The 20,417-nt window shown below is 43.7% G+C and overlaps 1 protein-coding gene across 3 annotated transcripts in view; it reads right to left on the bottom strand.

The window, feature by feature from the left end:
• Positions 1-1,638: 1,638 nt before the first annotated feature.
• The window catches only part of c5 (complement component 5), a 98,543-nt gene continuing 79,764 nt past the window's right edge, over positions 1,639-20,417 (bottom strand). For all 3 annotated transcript variants that reach the window (XM_042102266.1, XM_042102267.1, XM_042102268.1), the window contains 7 exons: positions 11,342-11,416; positions 10,095-10,200; positions 7,271-7,354; positions 6,428-6,520; positions 6,207-6,290; positions 4,858-4,996; positions 1,639-1,955 (listed from right to left, as the gene is read on the bottom strand). In XM_042102266.1, coding sequence (XP_041958200.1) covers positions 1,820-1,955; positions 4,858-4,996; positions 6,207-6,290; positions 6,428-6,520; positions 7,271-7,354; positions 10,095-10,200; positions 11,342-11,416 — 717 coding nt within the window. In that variant the 3' untranslated portion in view covers positions 1,639-1,819. The remainder of the gene's footprint in view (positions 1,956-4,857; positions 4,997-6,206; positions 6,291-6,427; positions 6,521-7,270; positions 7,355-10,094; positions 10,201-11,341; positions 11,417-20,417) is intronic.

Below are 20,417 nucleotides of genomic sequence, written 5' to 3'. Positions count from 1 at the left end.
GATTTATTTTTGGCTTTTCTTGCTCAGATGTTCAGCATACTGTAGGCCTTTGTCCGATTTATTTTCGGACATATATTCTTGCTCAGATGTTCAGCATCACCGATTAGATGGAAAACATGAATGTCCACGTAAGGGCATTGCTATGACGGGTGACATTAGAGACGTCTGCCTAGATCATCTGACAAAGATAACGAATTCCCTCAGCTGACAATCTATATCTTTATAGAGAATATCGCACGGGTAGCCTATATTTTCTGGCAGCCTCTAAAACCCGTTGCCCTGCGAAGAGAGCCCCTCACGATTTGCGCTCCAATGTCGTATCATCCAGGTACGCCAACATTGTCTCGGGAGAAATTGTTAGTGGAGGGGTGGTACTTATAAAGGGTGTGGTTAATGGAAACCTAGAGTTAACCAAGAACATGCAGCGTAAATTGCCATGGCAGCATACCTCGGTTAAAACATATCCACCTTTCGTAGTACGGGTTAATTGGGAAGTTACGCCACATGTGATCAAGTTACTCTCGAAGTTACCCAGATAAGCCAGTAACCCCACTTCGTAGTACAGGCCCCAGGTGTTGTGTTGTGGCTGCTGAGGGCTGCTGTTGTGTTGTGGTTGCTGAGGGCTGCTGTTGTGTTGTGGTTGCTGAGGGCTGGTGTTGTGTTGTGGTTGCTGACGGCTGGTGTTGTGTTGTGGTTGCTGAGGGCTGGTGTTGTGTTGTGGTTGCTGAGGGCTGGTGTTGAGGGCTGGGGCCTATTGCACAAAAGCAGAATTAAGACATCCGGGATAAGTTACTGAGCTGCACTCAATGAATCCAAAACAAGAGTGTACAGGCTTGCTGTACTGGTTGCACAACGAGCAAGCCAGGATGAGCAGACACGGATTCATCAAGCCAGGTGAAACCTATCCTGGATAAGTGCGCGCTCACGGCTCCCTCAAACCGACCCTGCCACCGATCACAGATTCACTGATTCACCATGGCAACTAGAGCAGCTTCAGTGCTTCTTCTACGGTGTGAAGTAGGTAGATAGCCTTCTCACAACAGCAACAAACAGCAACACCTCTGTTAAGGAGAATATTGCAACTAGTGCCGCGACCACCACGCGCAAAATGGTTAGGCACTCCCGTGACGTCACATGACAGGTCGGGAATGGCGATATGTAAAAGTTATTTAATGATCACAAACATTTAAATAATGACAGTGGGTCTAGGTATATGGGATAACAATGTGTAGTGGGCAGTGGAATAACTATTGGTTTTTGACTGCTGACTGAGATAAGGGATGAGATTAAATATATCCTGGAACTTGGTCTGGAGCAGGCTAGCTCCACAGAATAAATCGCCATGGTGATTTATACCATAACATATCCTGCTGCCCCCTATCCCGCTTTTGTGCAACTGGATCACGGATAAATTGAGCCAGGATAACCAAGATATCCCGGCTTAATCCCTTAACCTAGTTTTGTGCAATAGGCCCCTGGTGTTGTGTTGGGCTTGAGTGGGATTTGTCCAAATATTTGTCCAATTGTCTGACTTCTCCATTTTTATTGCCACAATATCAAATAAATAAAGCAAATGATGGGGACACCTCTCTCTGTCACTCTCACACACACACACATACATACACTCACACATGTGAATATTTTGTCTGTAAATGTATTTATTTGTTTTTACAGGTTAACAATCACTGCATTCCACTGCGTATCATAGGTACATTTCCAAACACTTGTGAGTACAGTGGGTATATCTACATTCTTCAGGTGCTTTGCAGGCTCCCTGTCCTCTCATTGGCTCTGTGGTGGTCAGGTGACTTTGGTTCCCTCAGCAACCATCGATGAGAATGTTATCTGTGAAGTTGTCAAGCTCTCTGAGGTAGTTTGTGCAGGCCCTCTCCTTGCAGGTCGCTCTGTCCGGCCATATGTCCACCTGTGCCTGGGAGTCCAGTGGGAACTTATATCTGCAAAAAAGTCCAGCCACTGATGAACCTGCACCATTTCTAATATTACATATACTATACTATAACAACTGCACCATTTCTAATATTACATATACTATACTATAACAACTGCACCATTTCTTATATTACATATACTGTACTATACTATAACAACAATAACTTTACTATACCTAATATTACATATACTATACTATAACAACTGCACCATTTCTTATATTACATATACTGTACTATACTATAACAACTGCACCATTTCTAATATTACATATACTATACTATAACAACTGCACCATTTCTTATATTACATATACTGTACTATACTATAACAACAATAACTTTACTATACCTAATATTACATATACTATACTATACTATACTATAACAACTGCACCATTTCTTATATTACATATACTGTACTATACTATAACAACAATAACTTTACTATACCTAATATCACATATACTATACTATACTATACTACAACAACTGCACCATTTCTTATATTACATATACTGTACAATACTATAACAACAATAACTTTACTATACCTAATATTACATATACTATACTATAACAACTGCACCATTTCTTATATTACATATACTGTACTATACTATAACAACTGCACCATTTCTTATATTACATATACTGTACTATACTATAACAACAATAACTTTACTATACCTAATATTACATATACTATACTATAACAACTGCCATTTTGTGCTTCCACTCTTCCACCAGTGGTATTGACTAGCCTGTAGCCTGTGGTATTGACTAGCCTGTGGTATTGACTAGCCTGTAGCCTGTGGTATTGACTAGCCTGTAGCCTGTGGTATTGACTGGTCTGTAGCCTGTGGTATTGACTAGCCTGTAGCCTGTGGTATTGACTAGCCTGTAGCCTGTGGTATTGACTAGCCTGTAGCCTGTGGTATTGACTAGCCTGTGGTATTGACTAGCCTGTAGCCTGTGGTATTGACTAGCCTGTGGTATTGACTAGCCTGTAGCCTGTGGTATTGACTAGCCTGTGGTATTGACTGTCCTGTAGCCTGTGGTATTGACTGGTCTGTAGCCTGTGGTATTGACTGGTCTGTAGCCTGTGGTATTGACTGGTCTGTAGCCTGTGGTATTGACTAGCCTGTAGCCTGTGGTATTGACTAGCCTGTAGCCTGTGGTATTGACTAGCCTGTAGCCTGTGGTATTGACTAGCCTGTAGCCTGTGGTATTGACTAGCCTGTGGTATTGACTGTCCTGTAGCCTGTGGTATTGACTGGTCTGTAGCCTGTGGTATTGACTGGTCTGTAGCCTGTGGTATTGACTAGCCTGTGGTATTGACTAGCCTGTAGCCTGTGGTATTGACTAGCCTGTGGTATTGACTGTCCTGTAGCCTGTGGTATTGACTGGTCTGTAGCCTGTGGTATTGACTAGCCTGTAGCCTGTGGTATTGACTGGTCTGTAGCCTGTGGTATTGACTGGTCTGTAGCCTGTGGTATTGACTAGCCTGTGGTATTGACTAGCCTGTAGCCTGTGGTATTGACTAGCCTGTAGCCTGTGGTATTGACTGGTCTGTAGCCTGTGGTATTGACTAGCCTGTGGTATTGACTGTCCTGTAGCCTGTGGTATTGACTGGTCTGTAGCCTGTGGTATTGACTGGTCTGTAGCCTGTGGTATTGACTAGCCTGTGGTATTGACTAGCCTGTAGCCTGTGGTATTGACTAGCCTGTAGCCTGTGGTATTGACTAGCCTGTAGCCTGTGGTATTGACTGGTCTGTAGCGTGTGGTATTGACTAGCCTGTAGCCTGTGGTATTGACTAGCCTGTGGTATTGACTAGCCTGTAGCCTGTGGTATTGACTAGCCTGTAGCCTGTGGTATTGACTGGTCTGTAGCCTATAGTGTAGTCTGTGGTGTTGACTGGTCTAGTGTAGTCTGTGGTGTTGACTGATCTGTAGCCTATAGTGTAGCGTGTGTTGTTGACTGACCTGTAGCCTGTATAGTAGCCTGTGGTGTTGACTGATCTGTAGCCTGTGGTGTGGACTGGTCTAGTGTAGCCTGTAGTGTAGCCTGTATAGTAGCCTGCATAGTAGCCTGTGGTGTAGACTGACCTGTAGCCTGTATAGTAGCCTGTAGTGTGGACTGACCTGTAGCCTGTAGTGTAGCCTATAGTGTAGTCTGTGGTGTGGACTGGTCTAGTGTAGCCTGTAGTGTACCCTGTATAGTAGCCTGTGGTGTAGATTGACCTGTAGCCTGTATAGTAGCCTGTAGTGTGGACTGACCTGTAGCCTATAGTGTAGTCTGTGGTGTGGACTGGTCTAGTGTAGCCTGTAGTGTACCCTGTATAGTAGCCTGTGGTGTAGATTGACCTGTAGCCTGTATAGTAGCCTGTGGTGTAGTGTGGACTGACCTGTAGCCTGTATAGTAGTCTGTAGTGTGGACTGACCTGTAGCCTGTGGTGTGGACTGGTCTAGTGTAGCCTGTATAGTAGTCTGTAGTGTGGACTGACCTGTAGCCTGTGGTGTGGACTGGTCTGGTGTGGACTGGTCTAGTGTAGCCTGTAGTGTACCCTGTATAGTAGCCTGTAGTGTAGATTGACCTGTAGCCTGTATAGTAGCCTGTAGTGTAGATTGACCTGTAGCCTGTAGTGTAGCCTATAGTGTAGTCTGTGGTGTGGACTGGTCTAGTGTAGCCTGTAGTGTACCCTGTATAGTAGCCTGTGGTGTAGATTGACCTGTAGCCTGTATAGTAGCCTGTGGTGTAGTGTGGACTGACCTGTAGCCTGTATAGTAGTCTGTAGTGTGGACTGACCTGTAGCCTGTGGTGTGGACTGGTCTAGTGTAGCCTGTAGTGTAGCCTGTATAGTAGCCTGTAGTGTGGACTGACCTGTAGCCTGTGGTGTGCACTGACCTGTAGGAGCGGTGCTGCCGTATCTGCATGATCTCCGCCCCCATCACCAGGTACTGCTGTCCTGCCTCCACCCGTGTGGAGCTGCACGTGGCCTTCTTCACAAACTCCACCTCTGAGCTGATCTTTACGTCCTCTGCCCCTATGAGAAGGGCAGATACCAGCCGAGATCACATCTGGACTAGGGCAGATACCAGCCGAGATCACATCTGGACTAGGGCAAATACTATCCGAGATCACATCTGGACTAGGGCAGATACCAGCCGAGATCACATCTGGACTAGGGCAAATACTATCCGAGATCACATCTGGACTAGGGCAAATACCAGCCGAGATCACATCTGGACTAGGGCAAATACTATCCTAGATCACATCTGGACTAGGGCAGATACCAGCCGAGATCACATCTGGACTAGGGCAAATACTATCCTAGATCACATCTGGACTAGGGCAGATACCAGCCGAGATCACATCTGGACTAGGGCAAATACTATCCTAGATCACATCTGGACTAGGGCAAATACTATCCTATCTGGACTAGGGCAAAGCAAATACTATCCTATCTGGACTAGGGCAAATACTATCCTATCTGGACTAGGGCAAAGCAAATACTATCCTATCTGGACTAGGGCAAATACTAACCTATCTGGACTAAGGCAAATACTATCCTATCTGGACTAGGGCAAATACTGGGCAGACACCAGCTTAGATCGTGTTTGGACTAGGAGCAGATACCAGCCTAGATCACATCTGGACTAGGAGCAGATACCAGCCTAGATCACATCTGGACTAGGAACAGATACCAGCCTAGATCACATCTGGACTAGGAGCAGATACCAGCCTAGATCACATCTGGACTAGGGCAAATACTATCCTAGATCACATCTGGACTAGGGCAGATACCAGCCGAGATCACATCTGGACTAGGGCAAATACTATCCTAGATCACATCTGGACTAGGGCAAATACTATCCTATCTGGACTAGGGCAAAGCAAATACTATCCTATCTGGACTAGGGCAAATACTATCCTATCTGGACTAGGGCAAAGCAAATACTATCCTATCTGGACTAGGGCAAATACTAACCTATCTGGACTAAGGCAAATACTAACCTATCTGGACTAGGGCAAATACTATCCTATCTGGACTAGGGCAAATACTGGGCAGACACCAGCTTAGATCGTGTTTGGACTAGGAGCAGATACCAGCCTAGATCACATCTGGACTAGGAGCAGATACCAGCCTAGATCACATCTGGACTAGGAGCAGATACCAGCCTAGATCACATCTGTACTAGGAGCAGATACCAGCCTAGATCACATCTTCAGTCTCTCTGTATCTTCAGTCTTACCTTTTTTGAAGACATCCTGTACTTTCGCTTTGTATGTCACAAAATCTCCCTCGGCTTCATTCGACTCAACAATGACCTTAAACGCTGGATAGGGAACAAGAGATTTAGATTAGAACAACAAGAATAACTTCAATAACAACAATACATGTGATAACAGCATCCATGCATGAGTTAGATGTCACATGTTACCATATTTGCATGAGTTAGATGTCACATGTTACCATATTTGACCCTGTCCTTGCACATGTCCTTCTGCAGGGAGTCAGCGTTGATCTGATCAGTGTCCAGAGTGGATCTGAAGGTGCAGCATTCCGCTACACACACACAACACAAACAACATGGATCACATGCAGCATTCCGCTAAACACACACAAACAACACATACAACATGGATCACATGCAGTATTCCGCTAAACACACAAACAACATGCAGCATTCCGCTAAACACACAAACACCACAAACAACATGGATCACATGCAGTATTCCGCTACACACACACAACACAAACAACATGGATCACGTGCAGCATTCCGCTACACACACAAACAACATGCAGCATTCCGCTACACACACAAACAACATGCAGTATTCCGCTAAACACACAAACAACATGCAGCATTCCGCTAAACACACAAACAACATGGATCACATGCAGCATTCCGCTAAACACACAAACAACATGCAGTATTCCGCTAAACACACAAACAACACAAACAACATGGATCACATGCAGCTAAACACACAAACAACACAAACAACATGGATCACATGCAGCATTCCGCTAAACACACAAACAACATGCAGCATTCCGCTAAACACACAAACAACACAAACAACATGCAGCATTCCGCTAAACACACAAACAACATGCAGCATTCCGCTAAACACACAAACAACATGGGATCTATGACCATAGAGAGAGAGAGAGAGAGAGAAGTGTGTGTGTGTGAGAGAGAGAGAAAGAGAGAAAAAGAGTGTGTGTGTGTGTGTGTGAGAGAGAGAAAAAGAGTGTGTGTGTGTGTGTGTGTGAGAGAGAGAGAGAGAAGAGTGTGTGCTTGTGTACCTGCCATGCAGTGGCACTGTTCCTTTTCACACAGCCTCAGTAGTTTGCGCTCCTGTGGGTGGTAGACCTTAGAGCACGAGCTCTCTGTGGGAGACAGACACAACTCCACACTAAACCAACACACTACACTCATTATCATTAGAACAGCTCTCTGTGAGAGACAGAGACAACTCCAAACTAAACCAACACACTACACTCATTATCATTAGAACAGCTCTCTGTGAGAGACAGACACAACTCCACACTAAACCAACACACTACAGCGGGACTGCACAACTCCACACTAAACCAACACACTACACTCATTATCATTAGAACAGCTCTCTGTGGGAGACAGACAGTCAGACAGCGGGATTCACTACACAACTCCACACTAAACCTGCTCATTATCATCACATTTATGGTACAGGGATTAGGACAGGTGACTTTTATAAAGGTATGTAAACTGGGAGAAAAGGATAACCACTCCGATTAATCTCATTGGCTATGCACAACATTAATCTCATTGGCTATGCACTTCACTTCGCAGGCTAAGAATAACCCTCCACAGCCTGACCCACTCATACCCCCAAACACAGACACACGGGGGTTACAGTGGGAATCGCTTTCAAATGGCCACTTCAGTCGCGCATTACGAGGCGTGAAGCTGCGTGAAGCTTTAGTACCACTTTCAGCCACTGTGCGTCGCTCTGCCACTGTACATCGCTCTGCCTGCCGCCCCTTCTGAAAAAGCTCGATTTACCTCGATTTAGGCGACTTGGGTATGGCTTAAGGCTTGACTACACGGTGGTAACGAAAATCGAAATCAGTTTGAAGTCAATTGACTGTTTGACATGCCATTTTTATTTTTCTGTACAATAAACAAATACATCTGCTTTATGCCGCAGAATTACATTCATATTTGGAACTTACATAGTCCAATGCATCGTTATACTACGTTAGTGTTTCCCAAAACCATACTAGCAACGAACGTTCGCAACCACTATCGTAAAGTTGTGTAGTTACAACTACACCTCTCGACCTGTGGTAGAATGCTAGTAGAAGCATAGTTCCAGGGATCTTCATGTCAAAGACGTCACTGACGCCAGATGCCCAAGGCAGAAAATACATAAATTAAAAGTCAATTTGCAGCCATGTGCACGTAAGTAAAAGTCACACACCTGCAGATAATAATAAGGTGGTGCGCACTTTTTGACGAGTCAGCTGAGAATATGTAGCCTTTGATTTTCATGGAGGGGGGGGGGGGGGGGGGGGGGGTCCTTGTTAGTTTACGCAAACCAAGCCAAGAAGGCTGATTCTGATTTTGATAATATGATCTGCACAAAAGATAAACTTAGGTAAACAACGATGTCAATATTGTTGTCAAAATCTTAACCCAGATTGGAACTCTTGGACAGGGGACTGGTAACTGCTGTGCAACGGCGGCTGTCATCTGCCGGCCTTAACGCAATGCGCCACAGAAGTATGTGCAGGTGCCCGTTCACGTGCTACTAAACGTCATTAACCACCTTAGTCCAGACTACTGACGTTTGGAAACTATCATGGTCCAAACCTACAGTACTATGTAAGTACGACAGTTCGTGAATCGTGAATCGGGCGGTCAGTTAATAGGCCCATTTAAGGCACGAGCGCATCTGTGAGGCCAAGCCTCACCAAGTAGCCCGTTTGTTTACAACTAACATTACATTTAATTAAACTGCTTATAGGCTATGCCGAAATAGTTTCAACATTTTGAATATCACTGTCGGGTGATTTAGGAAATGCCTTATGGCTGAAAGCTGCTTGGGATGCCTCCTGTCAAGCAATAACCATACAAAAAGTTAAAAACAGATGACATGATGCGCGTCACTGACATAATGCGCAAATAATATAGCCTAGATATTCCAATATATTCGAATACATGTGTTTATTTTAGAGGGGATATTCGAACGTCATTTTTGAGCAATTTTGACAGCCCTAACAAAGCCTTGCGTTAATTCTTCAGGTGGGAAGTGACAGGAATTTTCATACGAGAGACGCTCTCATTGGTGGTTAGTATATGGAGTAGGGAATTGACAGCAACATATCCAATCACATTATGAGAGATGCTGAATTTAACATAAACTGCGATGTTTGATTTTAAATGAATGTAAATTTAGCCGGGACTGTAAGCTGGCACACGTGGGTGCCCGATGTTTTCAGTGGGTGCCAGAGAGACGGAGCACCCACGGTATCGGCGCCTATGACGAGCGTATCTCGCGGTTGTATCCAACAAACATGCAATGTGAACGTCTGGGATTGGGGAGAGCACTAAATGCTCTTCTGAATAAGCACGATTTTTGTCCAAATGATGTCCAAATGATGTCTGTCTATCATCGTTGCACTCGGAGAAAACCAGAATGTTTAATTTGTTTTGCATTTCTTCTACGGCTGCAAACGGGATTCACTCGCCGTTAACCAAATATTTCTTTATTAGGGCAGGGCAGGCATATTTCTGGCTATTAAATTATTTCTAAACCAGTCTGCTAAAGTCTGTAGTGAAGTCTGTGTAGGGTTTTCCAGCTCCATTTCTTTTTACGAGACACCCTGCTCACTTGAGACCTCTGCCGGTTGTTGCAGCATCGTTGCAGCGTCACTGCCAAAATACAAATTAAAGTCACGTGATGCCGCGTGATGCCGCGCGCGGACCGTGAGGGAAGCTGGCCAAGTCGAAGCACTGCCCACTGTATATTGGCCTGGCGGACATACCTGGGTCACACTGGGGTTATATTGGCCTGGTTGGCATACCTGGGTCGTGGTTGGCATGGTTGGCATACCTGGGTCGTGGTTGGCATGGTTGGCATACCTGGGTCGTGGTACTCGTACACTCTGAACAGGGAGCCGCTGGTCATGCCCGTGTTGAAAAGCTCCTGAACGCGGAATCCCACGCAGTATGGTGCGGCCGAGGGCACCTGAGAGGAGTCACAGGAACCATTACTGTACCCTGAACACTAGAGGAACCATTACTGTACCCTGAACACTACAGGAACCATTACTGTACACCCTTACTGAACACTACAGGAACCATTACTGTACACCCTGAACACTAGAGGAACTATTACTGTACACCCTTACTGAACACTACAGGAACCATTACTGTACACCCTGAACACTACAGGAACCATTACTGTACACCCTGAACACTAGAGGAACCATTACTGTACACCTGAACACTACAGGAACCATTACTGTACACCCTTACTGAACACTACAGGAACCATTACTGTACACCCTTACTGAACACTACAGGAACCATTACTGTACACCCTGAACACTAGAGGAACTATTACTGTACACCCTTACTGAACACTATAGGAACCATTACTGTACACCCTGAACACTAGAGGAACTATTACTGTACACCCTTACTGAACACTAGAGGAACCATTACTGTACACCCTGAACACTACAGGAACCATTACTGTACACCCTTACTGAACACTACAGGAACCATTACTGTACACCCTGAACACTAGAGGAACTATTACTGTACACCCTTACTGAACACTACAGGAAACATTACTGTACACTACAGGAACCATTACTGTACACCCTGAACACTAGAGGAACTATTACTGTACACCCTTACTGAACACTACAGGAACCATTACTGTACACCCTTACTGAACACTACAGGAACCATTACTGTACACCCTGACTGAACACTAGAGGAACCATTACTGTACACCCTGAACACTAGAGGAACCATTACTGTACACCCTGACTGATGCAACTAGGCTAATTGCGTATCTGTACACCCTTACTGAACACTACAGGAACCATTACTGTACACCCTGAACACTAGAGGAACCATTACTGTACACCCTGACTGATGCAACTAGGCTAATTGCGTATCTGTACACCCTGACTGGTGCAACTAGGCTAATTGCGTATCTGTACACCCTGACTGTATCTGTTCATTGCAATGTTGTACTTGCCCCTTTACTCCCCACTTCTCTTGTTTGTAGAGTGTAAACATAATGAGCTAAATTTGCAAAAAGTGCGTAAGTAACAAAGTGCAAAAACTAATCTCAGTGATGAAATGATGAGTACCGAGTCCAGTTGGATGATGACTTTGTCCCCGTCAACTTCGTAATCAGAGATGAGAGTCTCGAGGCCATTCTGCATCTGTGGAGGAGAGTCAGTTACCAGAACGTTACATTAACCATCAGACAACCAGCCAACCACAAACATCCATTATGTTACATTAATCAATCATCAGCCAACCAGCCAACCACAAACATCCATTATGCTACATTAATCAAACAACCAACCAACCACAACGATCCATTACATTACACTACATTTTTTTTCAACTGCTTACACACTATTTTTTTTCTTGTCACACAATTTTCTAAACATGTCTTTCAAACACCATAACCCCACACCAAGTCAGCAAAACCATACAGTAATTCTCAGTGTTTGACACAATTTTCTTAAACACATTTTGCAAAACACCACACACAATTTTTTAGCTAACACACAAAAATCAAACAAGAAGTAACTTCATTTCATTTTTCAAACACAACCTATCAAAATGGCACTCTTATTTGCCACTTATTCACACTCAGGGCCAGATGTACTAACGCTTTTGCGCCCACTTCAGGCGTATATTTGTATATTTGTGTGTGTGTGTGTGTGTCTCTCAGGGCCAGATGTACTAACGCTTTTGCGCCCACTTCAGGCGTGTTTGTTTCCCAACGTGCGTGTAAAATCATTGCGGGAGCTGAAAGTGGCAGATTGCGGGTTTCATGTCATGCGTATGCATTCATGGGAGGATCCAGGGGAAAGTGGGAGTTTAGCGTAAAAAGATGGGAGGGGAAGAGTAAAGAGCGCCTAATAATGTATTCCATGGTATGTACAAAGACTGCTCCTGAAAGCGCACGTCTATTCTGCACCTAAATACTTCCGCCTTGTAAAAGCAGGTGTTAATCCAAATTGAGGTTCAATGCGTCAATAATAGAACCTTTCAACAGAATTGCTATTTAGAGCACCAGTTTTGCAAGTCTTTGTACTATCAAAACAGGGCTTGAAAACAAAATTATTTTTCAAACGTTCCGTTCCGAACGGTTCAGGTAGGCCTATGTTTAACGGTTTCATTCTTGCATGCGTTCCGCCACCAACATATGGGTCCTGAACCAGTTCGGAACGCAAAATATTGTTCGTTCTGGCAGTGTTTGGCGGGCCTATCAAGTCTATTTTTGTGGACTTTACCTTAGAATAGACGTAGGCTACTCATTATTTCCCCTTGATTTAGCCTATACCATAGCTATGCCCAAAAATAATAAATCACAGGCGGCATCCAAAAACATTCAGATGGGCTATCCATCCCATAGCCTACAGACTTACTGTAGGCCTAACCTATGCCCAGGGTAGGAATTTCACGGCGGCCACGACGTAGCCCCTTGCGTTGGCCGTGATGCCCCTTTGAAAATCAGAGGTTTACAGGCCACGGTGGCCTTGGTGCCCCCTTCTTTCAATATTCTGCTTTGCGTCCTACTAATAGCGATTTTTATTTAGCCTGTGGCCTGTCAAAATAATCTTAGCATTCACAGCGCAAATTAATTTAGTATTTTACGCAGTGGAGAAAGTGACAGTGCAAGAAAGAAAGTGCGTCCAAATTCACCCATTCTTCTCAGTTTAACTACTCGGGAAGTAGCCTACTCATCATCACACAGACATCACAAGTATCACATGAAAGAGCTTTTTCTCAGCTTTTAAACGATGTTAGCCGATAATTGCTGTGTTGAACGGTTCGCGATAAAAGTAAATAATATAATTCAATTTGATCATACATTCTACTGAAGGTTTTGCATCCATGATCTCCCTACCCATTCATATCGGTGGAATACTTCACGAACTCTTCTTTTAACACATGACAAACCATATATAAGAATAAACAGCAGACCTTACCGAACACAAAGGTGTAAAACAGTCCCCTGTACAGTTAGCTGTTCCAGAGTAATCCAGTTTCGAATTTGCAGTAAATTTCGACATGCATGGATGTCTCCAAATTTGGGCTTTAAGTTTTACAATGTGTTTAAATTGTTCCACATGATTTCATAATGGGCCAAATACAAAATAAATGTTACAAATATCGCCTAGATATTGGTAAATCAGAGGACAGCTGACTAACAGTTTGTGAAAGTAGCCTTAATGATCACAAAATGCTAAGCATGCATCTAGGCTATTTGAGTTTCTTAAAGTTGAGCTGTGCTTAAATTGTTCAATACATGATTTCATAGCAGGCCAAATATAAAATAACTGTTATATGTAGCCTAGATATCTGTAAATATTAGATGATCAGATGATTTACAGTTCTATGTAATATGTCATTTTTCATGGTTTTGTCATGTTTCATACAGTGATGCAGGGCTACTGCAGTGAATAGGCTAAATACAACTTTGATCATTTTTATATGCTATAGTTAACTTTGGCCTTGGTGCCCTGACATGTGGCCTTTGTGCCCCCCACCAAATATGCCCAACTGAAGGCCAAGTGGCCTTGCCCCCAGAATGGTGAAATTCCAAGCCTGCCTATGCCTATAAATAATTTCTAGTTTTATCCATATGGAGATCTTCAAAGACTTGCGCTATAATTCCAATCCTGTTTATAAACAAATCTGTCTGTTGCTGACAAGGCCTATCTCAAATTTCCCGTTTAACTAAGGCTATAATTGCGCAAACATTTCAAATCCCGACTTTAAAACGACAAGGCGTGGACAGGCAAAATAGGCTATTACGCATATAGGCTACAAACAATTTCCAAATCAGTTTCAGTAGCCTACGCTACGAGCTGGCCTAAGATCCGAAGTGGCAGACGGATAGGTTACATTACAACAGCAAGACAAAATATACACATTTGGACCAAAGGTCCATTTATTCCTTTTTTTTTCAAACTGCAGAAATCAGTACAGTACTACAGTAGTTGGCTACATAGCGGCTTGTTAGCTCACATTAACAGTGTAGATGCGGGCTTGTTTTTCGCACAACCGGAAATAGTCTCCCTGACATAGGATATGCTTTTGTGAAATTTTATAAAATATATAGAGAACGAAAAAAAAAAACGTTATTAACCGGTTTTGTGGATTTCAGAATAACGTTTCTGTTCCGGAACAGTTTTGTTTTCGTTTCCGTTTCCGCTCCTCGTAAAATTACGTAAAATTCCGTTCGTTTTCGGTTTTCGTTTTCGTTCCTTGAACCGGTTCGGAGCCATGTATCAAAAGCAACACTAACATTGTTGGCCTTTCGAATGTCTTACTTTCAGTTACACATCATCCACTTAAACTTTCCTACTTACTAGATTTGACCAATCTTCCATAGCCTACGAGCAAATAGTTTGAGTAGAACTACTGATCTTCATTATCTCCCTGCTTGTTTACATCTTATCCTCTATGGTATTATTTCATGATCGCTAAATGTTTGATTCTTTTTAATGTTGTCATCAGTTAACTTCATTCAACTGTGCTTGTAGGCTCTTCCATTCAGTTGTGGACGTTCGTAAATTGCGTTTATGGGCGAAGAGAAGCAGAGAAAGGCGCAGTTTACACCAAGGATTGAACGATTGATAAATATGACGGAAACTTGGGTCTGTCAGCGTTCGCAATCTGCGGTTTGTCCATGACGCTGATAACGTTATGTTCGCAAATGTACGTACATCTGGCCCTCAGTCCTCAATGTACAAACAGTAAAATTTATTTACTGAACACGATCCGATCATTGCCTTAGTACAGGCCTATATATGTATAGACCCTTTCAATCCGTTCCTAGAGCATTTATGGTTGAAATGTTCAGAACCAATGCAGATACCTTGAAATTAAAATTGATTGGACTTTAGCGTAATGTTCTACAAAAAGTTGACTTTACGTAAAACTTGTCTTTTGTGCCCAAGTTACCATTAGCTCAATGTTGTTTTCTGTGCCTCCGGAAATGCCTTTAGACAGTTGAAAGGGTCTATAGGCCTATTACAGTTTTTTACAACTGTTTACACACATTTTCGAAACAAACATTCCTAAACGTTCCTAAGGAATTTCTGAAGGCACAAATTTTGCTTCTTTTTTCTTGTTGGCTGTAAAATATCGTATCCACAACAGCACATTACTTGGGAAAATCACTACTTTTTGGTTTCAATATCGCTTACTACATGTTTACCGGGTATTTCAACTTCTCTCTGTAGATGACTTTCACACTTGTATGGAAATATACATAGAGGCCCATGAAAGACAGAAGAGCTTTAGTTTTTGAGCAACAGTGTGTACATGATGTATCTAAAATGTCAAATTATGACAAAAGATTTATTATCACAATACAACAGCATGGTTAAGAACGCAAGATCACACTATTTTTCAGAACTTATTTCTGCCCATACAGTGGGCAGTGCTTCGACTTGGCCAGCTTCACTCGCGGTCCGCGCGTGGGATCACGCGGTATCACGCGACTTTAATTTGTATTTTCCCAGTGTGACGCTGCAACAACCCAAACAACCGGTAGATGGCTCAAGTGAGCAGGGTGTCTCGTAAAAAGAAATGGAGCCTGGAAAACCCTACACAGACTTCACTACAGACTTTAGCAGACTGGTTTAGAAATAATTTAATAGCCAGAAATATGGCTGCCCTGCCCTAATAAAGAAATATTTGGTTAACTGCGAGTGAATCCCGTTTGCAGCCGTAGAAGAAACGCAGGACAAATGAAAGGACAAAAAAACATTCTGGTTTTCTCCGAGTGCAACGATGATAGACAGACATCATTTGGACAAAATATAGAGCATATTAACCTCCGTTGCTCAGCCAAATGCCTTCCTGTTATGTCCTGTTATCACGGAGTTACAGGCGATAAACGATTTTTGATGGTCACAAGTTTACTTCATTAGCGGTTTATTTTTTTGATTATTAAAGAGTGTTTTTCATTTAAAGGTTTGACTTTGTGCTTATTCAGAAGAGCATTTAGTGCTCTTCCCAATCCCAGACGTTCACATTGCATGTTTGTTTGTAAAGGATGCAACCGCAAGATACGCTTGTCATAGGCGCCGATACCGTGGGTGCTCTGTCTCTCGGGCACCCACTGAAAACATCGAGCACCCACGTGTGCCAGCTTACAGTCCCGGCTAAATTTACATTAATTTAAAATCAAACATCGCAGTTTATGTTAAATTCAGCATCTCTCATAATGTGATTGGATATGTTGCTGTCAATTCCCTACTTCATATACTAACCACCAATGAGAGCGTCTCGTATGAAAATTCCTGACACTTCCCACCTGAAGAATTAACGCAAGGCTTTGTCGGGTCTTCAGCCCCGAATGTTTAAAATGTATATAGCCCTGAATATCATTTTAAAAGTAGTCTGACAAAGCTTATTGTTTTGTGACACAGCTAAACACTGGTACCTCATAGAACGTCTATAACATAGCCTAGGTGGTCGCAACTCACAAAAGTAAGCAGATAGAAAGAACTCACGCAAATCTAGCCTACAACACGCAGACAGCTTCATGCGCAGGAGAGAGAGCGCGCGCACTGTGCCTTATGATTGTTGCCTTCTGATGGTATCTTGCTAATTCACTGAACTGCATTAGGTGACACAAATGGTATTGCCTTTATCTTATAACTCCTTGTCTGAGCGACTACCAGGCCTATGGTTTTTAAAAGTCAGATGTTCCCTGACAAAGACATTCGAAAATTAAGAATGTTTATTGACTTGAAAAATACACTAATTTTTGCAAACTCCCTTCATTCAACCCTTGAAGACATCGCGGTCTGGTGCGCTATGTAGATCGTTTCTCGTACCATTTCATTTCTCAGAATTTAGGTCTACAAGGATACAAGGATACAAGGATACAAGGAAGTTTATTGTCACATGCATATAGTTACTGGAAGTAAGAAATGCAGTGAAATTATGTCTGGTGTCAGCCTATTTGTGCATTAATGGGGGGGGATTGGGTGGGGGGCACCAACAAGGAGCACCCAAGAGCAACAGGGGCAAGGAAAAACTCCCTTACCAAGGAAGAAACCTTGGGCAGATCCACGGCTCAAGGGGCTAACCCAACTGCCAGGGGTCTTGGTGTGTGTGTTGGGGGGATGACAGGGGAGATGGGATAGTGTGCTGTGTATGTGGGGAGAGGGCAGTGTGCAATATGTGTGTTGGAGAAGCTTCCTCATGAGACAATGTGCTGTGTATTTGGGGGGGGGGGGGGGGGGCAGTGTGCTGTAAGTATGTTGGGGATGTGTGTTGGAGAAGCTTCCTGATGAAATAATGTGCTGTGTATGTAGGGGGGGGGGGGGGGGGGGCAGGGACTTACTATTGCAAGCAGAGTACTGTATGTAATGTATTTGAGTGATGACAGTGAAGATGTGTGTGTGGGCGGGAGGGGAGTGGGGCAGTGACTGTGTGTGTGTGTGTGTGTAGTGTGTAGGTGGGTAGGTGGGGGCAGTGTGCTGTAAGTATGTAGAGGATGTGTGTTGGAGAAGATCCTGAAGACAATGTGCTGTGTATGTAGGGAGGGGGGGCAGTGTGCAGCAAGTATGTAGAGGAGGCTTACTGTAGCAAGCAGTGTGCTGTATGTATGTGAAGTGATGACAGTGATGATGTAAGTGTGTGTGTTGGGGGGGGGGGGTCAGGGACTTACTATTGCAAGCAGAGTACTGTATGTAATGTATGTGAGTGATGACAGTGAAGATGTGTGTGTGGGCGGGAGGGGAGTGGGGCAGTGACTGTGTGTGTGTGTGTGTGTAGTGTGTGTGTGTGGGTAGGTGGGGGCAGTGTGCTGTAAGTATGTAGAGGATGTGTGTTGGAGAAGATCCTGAAGACAATGTGCTGTGTATGTGGGGGGGGGGGGGGGGGGGCAGTGTGCAGCAAGTATGTAGAGGAGTGCTGTATGTATGTGAAGTGATGACAGTGATGATGTAAGTGTGTGTGTTGGGGATGGGGGTGGGGTGGGGGGTGGGGGGGCAGAAAGGCTAGGCAATCAAGGACATGGGTAGATGGAGGAGAAATCAAAAATAATAAATAAAAAGTGTGCAAAAGTTGGAGAAAGTCAGATGTGTGTGTGTGTGTGTGTGTGTGTGTGTGTGTGTGTGTGTGTGTGTGTGTGTGTGTTTTGACGTGTGATGAAATAAGAAAATAAATAAAAGGTCTGTAGCATAGGGAGAGGGATGTAAAAGTGCTAAAAGTCTTGTAGGTGTGTGTGGGTGTGTGTGTGTGGGGGGGGGGGGGGGTCATGAGTGCTGAGGAGTGAATGAGTGCAAAGTCAGTATAGTGTGAGTTCAGAGTTGGGAAATGTTTGAGAGTGCTGAGGAGTGAATGTGTGCAAAGTCAGTATAGTGTGAGTTCAGAGTTCGGATGGCCTGGGGATAAAAACTTCTCCTGAGTCTCTCAGTTCTGGCTTTGTGACTACATAGGCGTCTTCTTGATTTCAGCGGTAGGAATAATCCATTGTTAGGATGAGAAGAGTCCTTCAGAATCTTTTGGGCTCTTAGGAGTACTCTTCTGGAATAGATATCTTGTAGAGCAGGGAGTTGAGTTCTTATAGTACGTTCAGCTGAGCGCACTACTCTCTGCAGAGTACTACAATCTCTAACTGTGGAGTTCCCATACCAGGTGATGATGCTACCAGTTAGAACACTCTCAACCGCTGAAGTGTAGAAGGCCTTCATGATGGATGTAGAAACTTTGAATTTCCTTAGCTGACGAAGGAAGTAGAGTCGTTGTCTGGACTTCTTCAGAACATATTGAGTGTTAACAGTCCATGTTAAGTCTTCAGTAATGTGGACACCAAGGTATTTAAAACTTGTCTACTAGGCCTACAATAACGTCATCACCAAATACATCTTTTATTTTTAGTTGATCAACCACAAAGTGTAGCATAGGCCTATTGTGCACAGTGCACTGACGACTGTAGCAGCCCAACGTAACCAGTTGTTGTAGATGAGAGGCAACCCCTTGTTTCAGATAGCCTGGACAACATGTTACCTGGGTGTTGCCTACATTATTAATTAATGGTAGCCTACAATAGTTAATTGATTTGCGTAACATATTAGTTGGCTCAAAGAGTAAGGAATCAGGATGGAGAGTCACGCGTGTGTTGCTTTTGCGGGATCGAATCCAGTTTAATGCTAGTTTTCAAAACATATATTTTTTACATGTCTTTTGTCCGAGTGGCTGTAATGTAGCCGAGCGCTGATGGCGTATGAAAAGCGACTTCAAACCGCCTAAAACAACTTGTTTGTGAATGTCTGACAACTGCTGCAGCGCATGCACGCGCAAGGAAACCAGTAGGTGGAGAAACCAGACGGCACACAACACCGGAACGATTTTAAGGCTATTTCGCATAGGCTACTCAATGGTGCTATTTCACACGCATTATAGCGACCCCCACTCACCGGGGTTAGTGGAAGGTGTTAATAGACGATTGGCGTAGCCTACAGTGGACTAGGGCTGTCAAAATTGCTCAAAAATGACGTTCGAATATCCCCTCTAAAATAAACACATGTATTTGAATATATTGGAATATCTAGGCTATATTATTTGCGCATTATGTCAGTGATGCGCATCATGTCATCTGTTTTTAAGTTTTTGTATGGTTATTGCTTGACAGGGGGGATCCCAAGCAGCTTTCAGCCATAAGGCATTTCCTAATTCACCTGACACTGATATTCAAAATGTTGAAACTATTTCGGCATAGCCTAAGCAGTTTAATTAAATGTAATGTTAGTTGTAAATAAACGGGCTACTTGGTGAGGCTTGGCCTCACAGATGCGCTCGTGCCTTAAATGGTAATACAAATCTTCACGATAGGCCTATAAACTGACCGCCCGATTCACGTTGGCTGGGGGGCAGGGGGGGCCATCAGACATTTGTTCCCAAGGGTCTATGAATTGTTAACCCGGCCCTGCCCCCAACGAACGCAACTTTCCACCTCTGAGATAGCTGAAAAGAAGTCTAGAGGACTCCTAACTCACTAGACCTACTTACTGTAGGCTGCGCAAACCACAAGCCTGCATTCGAAGCAGGCCTTCTGTTGAAGAATTTTATATAAATCCTCCGCTAACAGTAATCCTCCTACCCCCGCTACCACAGCTGTGGATAGTGTGGCATGCTCACGCTTTATGTCTCCTTCTTGCAAACTAGGCCTATAGC

The sequence above is a fragment of the Alosa sapidissima genome, chromosome 8 (genome assembly GCF_018492685.1).
Source record: "Alosa sapidissima isolate fAloSap1 chromosome 8, fAloSap1.pri, whole genome shotgun sequence".
NCBI classification, from domain to species: Eukaryota; Metazoa; Chordata; class Actinopteri; order Clupeiformes; family Clupeidae; genus Alosa; species Alosa sapidissima.
Note: the sequence above shows the minus strand (reverse complement) of the source record. Positions and strands in the feature narration are given on the sequence as shown.